The 4,812-nt window shown below is 54.7% G+C and overlaps 1 protein-coding gene across 1 annotated transcript; it reads left to right on the top strand.

Moving 5' to 3' along the window:
* Nucleotides 1-814: 814 nt before the first annotated feature.
* On the top strand, nucleotides 815-4,462 carry LOC127688741 (uncharacterized). The gene has a single exon (XM_052187675.1). The coding sequence runs from the start codon at nucleotides 815-817 to the stop codon at nucleotides 4,460-4,462; it is 3,648 nt and encodes a 1,215-aa protein (XP_052043635.1).
* Nucleotides 4,463-4,812: the final 350 nt, after the last annotated feature.

The following is a 4,812-nucleotide window of genomic DNA, read 5'->3' as shown; positions in this document are numbered from 1 at the left end:
TTAGTCTCCTGTTTGCCATGTTCCCATTGTGAAGCTGGCCCTATTCCTACAAGATCCCCACCATTCCCCCAGCTTGTTATTACCACTCGGTTAACACTCCAGCTCCTGTATCCTAGCCCTGTGCCTAGCGCTAGGCTCTCATTATGGCCAGGGTGAAACTGACACAATGTGACAAGAGCTAGAACATTCCAACTTGAAGATTCTGAGTAGAGGCTCCACCTCCACCACCCCCATACCCATTCCTCCAAGATACTGGCCCTGGGCTTCGGGGACATGTGGCTCTGGGGAGGGGGCTCTATGAGGCACAAGCAGAGGAAAACCATCTGGAGCAGCAGAGACTGCCAAGGAGCTGCTGTCCCTGGAGCGGGAGCGGAAGCAGGGAACACAGGGGAGGGGAGCCTGGGGCTGAGTCTGGGCCCCTCACCCTCTTCTGTCTCTTAGACTAAAGTAGTAAGAGGCTTTGATCTAGCAAAGGGCCCAGTGTCAGGGAAACCCTCGGTCTCCCCTGACTGTTCTTCACCCTTGACCTTACCTTGGCCCCCTCTGGGACACTGCCCTCACTAAGGGGCTGGCCTGGGGTAGAGTGGTCACTGGTTGATAAAAGAGGGACAAACCTGGCCTATAGAAGTCTAACTTTGTTGAGACCTCTGGGTTTCTCCGCCTCCTAAAGTCCTCAGGGAAGCCCCCCTCTTCAGGGGGTGGGGCCCCTGTTATCTCATACTTTGTCACTCTCCAGGTCACTGGGGGCAGTGATTGTGTGGGGTCACCATGGCAATGAAGTGGGGGCAGGGCACCTAGGGCATGGAGCAGGACTATGGAAGACACCAAGAAGGTGGGGGGCCCTGATCCATCGGGCCCCCAGGGCCATCCACTGCCTAGCAGCCAGCAGTTAAGGGGTGATTTTAGAGGGTCCCAGGGACCATGGATGAACTCCAGATCCCTCTACTCGAAGCAAGGGCTGTCACTATCCACCGGGGCCATCGCTGATATGGCCTGTGGCTCAACTTCCCAGGCTCCTCCTGCCTCTCAGCCCGCGCTCCAACTACTCCATAATTCTGCTCAGGTCAGCTCCCAGTGTGACTATGCACGGGCCTCCCAGGACACCCCGAGATTATCTTCTAACCCATTCCCAAACCCCGTTGTGGGAACCCAAGAGCATCTCCTCATGGATGATGGGACTCAGACCCTGCCAATGCGCACAGACAACAACGGCACCGATGACAATGCCCAGTACAGATTCAACCTCTCCCAGGTTCAGTTACAGATTGGGAGGGAGAGCAAGGCTCCAGCTAAAGTCCTGGTAGGCTGGGGCAAAGGAACCTGTAATATTGGCCAGATGGCCCCTGTGGGCTCCAGGAAGAGTCGATGGCTACCCTACTTCCTCTCGGGTGAGAATGGTGTCGTTGAAGGTCAAGCACCTCTTCTGAACGTGGCTCAGGCTCCAGCCCAAGATCAGAGGCAAGACAAGGGCCCATGCCTGGCTCAGTCTCCTACCCTAAACAAAACGACTTCTTCTCCGTCACTGCCTCTTTCAACCTCAATCCCGGCTTCTGTTGCAGCTATCAATGGATTACCAGCACCCGCTGCAGTCACACCTTACAGCTATAGTCCCAGCTGCCTCCCTAATACCACTGCAGCCACTAAAGACCTGCCTCTTGATCTCAAGAATGGGGGCAACCAATTGTCCATTCCCTCAGATCCTTCCAAAAAGGACAAAGTATATTTTTTCCTTAAGGAGACTCCCCCCACTCCAGCATCTAGTCCTGCAGAATTTTCACCCAAACCCCAGGACCAAGAAGTTGCCAAGATGCAGGTGCCAATCAAGCAATCTGAGGACCCTGCAAAGAGGTGTCTAGTCCAGGCCTCCAGGCTAGATGCCTTAACACCAGCCTCAGAGCCTCTAGACGCTTTCAAGACACAGGAGAATAGCCACAAGGTGTGTGGTGCTCAGCTAGACAAGCAACTCCCCAATGCCTGCAACAACAACAACTGCTCTAATGTGCCACTGCCAGCCCTACAACAAGGAGCCTACAACAAATCGTTCTTACCCCAGACTCCCAGAGGAGTCATACAGAGTCCAATTTCTAGTGCCCCGACATGCCAACTCCAGAATGCCGTAGAAGACCATGTGCTGGTATTTGATATGGCCACAGGCAACACCAGGATGGGGTTGCTGTGCCATGATCCCATGGGCTCACGGGCAGTGCTTGTAGGTCTCACGCCCAGCCACCCATCGACTCATGTTTCTGAAAACACACTGTCTTCTTGGTCATTACCCAGGCCAATCCTCTCCCCTAACAGTGATCACCCCAGCCTCTGGTCTACCACAGCCGTGCTGTCCAGCCCTGTACCCTCCAGCCTCTCAGCTGGAAGCTACCGAGAGGTAGCCCTGGTTTCCAAGGAGGCCAAACACAACCTAGAGCCACGGAATTCCCCTGGCACCGAGAGCCCTATCAGGGCGCTTGCCAGACCTGTTGTACCTGGGACACCCGTCCAATATGGTGAAAGGATACCAGCCCAAGTTCCTGATCCTAGCTGGCCCAAACCTGATGCTGAAAAGACAGATGCTGACCACACCATCTGGAAGCTGGACAGTCCCACAGTCCAGCCTAGGAAATTACAGTGGATAAAGCCAGATCCTGTTTCAACCATCGATATCCAGATAGTATCCAGATCTCCACTCCAAGAGAAAGCAGGCAGCGATAACCAGCAAGCAGCTAACCCTAGTAGCCCTCAGGCTGAAGGTACTGGACAAGTCTTCCTCACTGGACAGAGTTTCCTTAATGGGCAGAACCTCCTTGCTAGACAGCCACCTGTGTCTGAGCAGGGCTCCCTATCTACCAAGCAGCTTCCCCTCCCCTGTGCACCTCATCTCAATGAACAGACTCCTCTTCCCAGACAACTTTCTCTCACTAGACATGTACCCATCCCAGTGAAGCCCCCCACCACCAAAGAGCCCCCCTTCACCTCTGGGGAGCCTGTCCAGCCCTCTACTCAAGAGAATGAACCCTTGTGCAATCCTACCCATGTGGGAATACTCCGAGTCCCCCTGGCTCCTGAGGAGGCCTGTATTTATGTAAACAGAGATAAAGTTATAAACAATCGGGTTCAAAGACCCAGCGTACATCAGCCCCCACCCTGGCAACCTAGCGATCCCCACAGGGCCCAGCAGGAACAACTTTCTCTGATCACGTTTACTGGTTGTAAGGATTTGCCCATCTCCATGGTGGGCACCGAGTCCACAAATGGACATCAGTTCAAGATGACCACTGAGGATATTACACGCGCCTCAGTGGTTGCTCACCTGGGTCTTCTCCGTGGGAACTGCTATGAGTTAGTATCCACTGTGGACGCTCTACCAGTGCAGTCAGCAGTGCTTTGTAACCGCCCCTCCAGCCCCTACCAGAAAATGGCGGCCATCGTGATTGATACTGGCACAGGATTTACCAAATGTGGACTGGCTCAAGAGAACCATGTCCTCAGTGTGGTACCCTCGCAAGTCCAGATGCTGCAACACCCACCCCAGGGCCAGCCTCAGTATGTGGTGCCTGAACACCAGGAGGGCTCCTACTCAGTACTGAACCGAGGAGTAGTCTCTGACTGGGATGCTCTAGAGGTGCTGTGGCAACACCTATTCTACTGCAAACTGAGAGTGCAGCCTGAGGAGATGGCCGTGCTTGTGGCCGACTCCCCCATCTCACCACGTACCAATAGAGAGAAGGTGGCTGAAATACTCTTTGAGCGTTTCCATGTGCCGGCTATGCAGACGGTTCATCAGGCTCTACTAACACTCTATGCTTATGGGCGGACCACCGGGCTGGTTGTGGGAAGCGGCCATGGGACCTCCTATGTGGCACCCATCATCACTGGGGACCTGGCTCCACTTGATACCTACCGGCTGGATGTTGCTGGTGCTGACCTCACTGATTACCTGGCTCAGCTACTCATGTCAGGTGGCCACTCGACACCCAAGGGAGGGATTATCAGACAGATTAAAGAGGCCTGCTGTTACGTGGCTATGGATACAGCAACTGAGATGGCCCGAAACCAGTCCCAGGTTCAGGTGGACTTTGTGCTCCCAGATAAGCATGTTATAACGCTGGGCTCTGAGCGCTTCTGTTGCCCCGAGGCTCTCTTTCAACCCAATCTGCTAGGTCTCAACCAGCTAGGCCTGCCACAGCTGGCCCTGCTGAGCATCAGCCGGCTGGAGGTCAAGCAGCAGGAGCAGCTGCTGGCCAACGTGGTGCTGGAAGGGGGCAGCACCCTGATAAACGGTTTCCCTGAGCGCCTGAGACAGGAGCTGGGTCCTGGGGCCACTGTGCTGGGTTCTCCCCACCGTGCTGTTGCTGCCTGGCTTGGGGGCTCCATCATGGCATGTCGGGACTCCTTCCAAAGCCTGTGGCTCAGTCGCAGGGAATATGAAGAGGAAGGCCCATGGGCTATCTACAAATATCAGCTGTGAGCACATAAACTTCTGGTTCTGCTTGCTTTAAGTACTGTTGCATGGTTTAGGTGGAGGGAGGTATGGAGAATGTAAGACTCCAGGCACATGGTCAGTGAGGGGGATCCTGGTTCTCCCAAGGCACACCTGACCTCAACACTCAAGAACCTCATGGGCCCGGGCAATCTGCCCATTCCAGAGACCCCCCCCCCAACCCCTTGGTTGTCATTGTCTCCAGTCTGGTTTGACCTTTACTGCACCCCAAGGGCAACCACAGAAAATGGCTGCGGTGGGGTTTTGCCCTGTTGCCCTGACGACAAGTGCAATTACCCTTGATTGCCAGCTTGTTGCCATGGTAATTTCAAACATAA

The sequence above is a fragment of the Apodemus sylvaticus genome, chromosome 7 (genome assembly GCF_947179515.1).
Source record: "Apodemus sylvaticus chromosome 7, mApoSyl1.1, whole genome shotgun sequence".
Classification (NCBI taxonomy): domain Eukaryota; kingdom Metazoa; phylum Chordata; class Mammalia; order Rodentia; family Muridae; genus Apodemus; species Apodemus sylvaticus.
The sequence above is the reverse complement of the archived record's forward strand: the minus strand, read 5'-3'. Positions and strand labels throughout refer to the sequence as shown.

Coding starts and splice junctions, on each gene's coding strand:
- LOC127688741 (XM_052187675.1), top strand. CDS start 815: ATGGAAGACACCAAGAAGGTGGGGGGCCCTGATCCATCGGGCCCCCAG.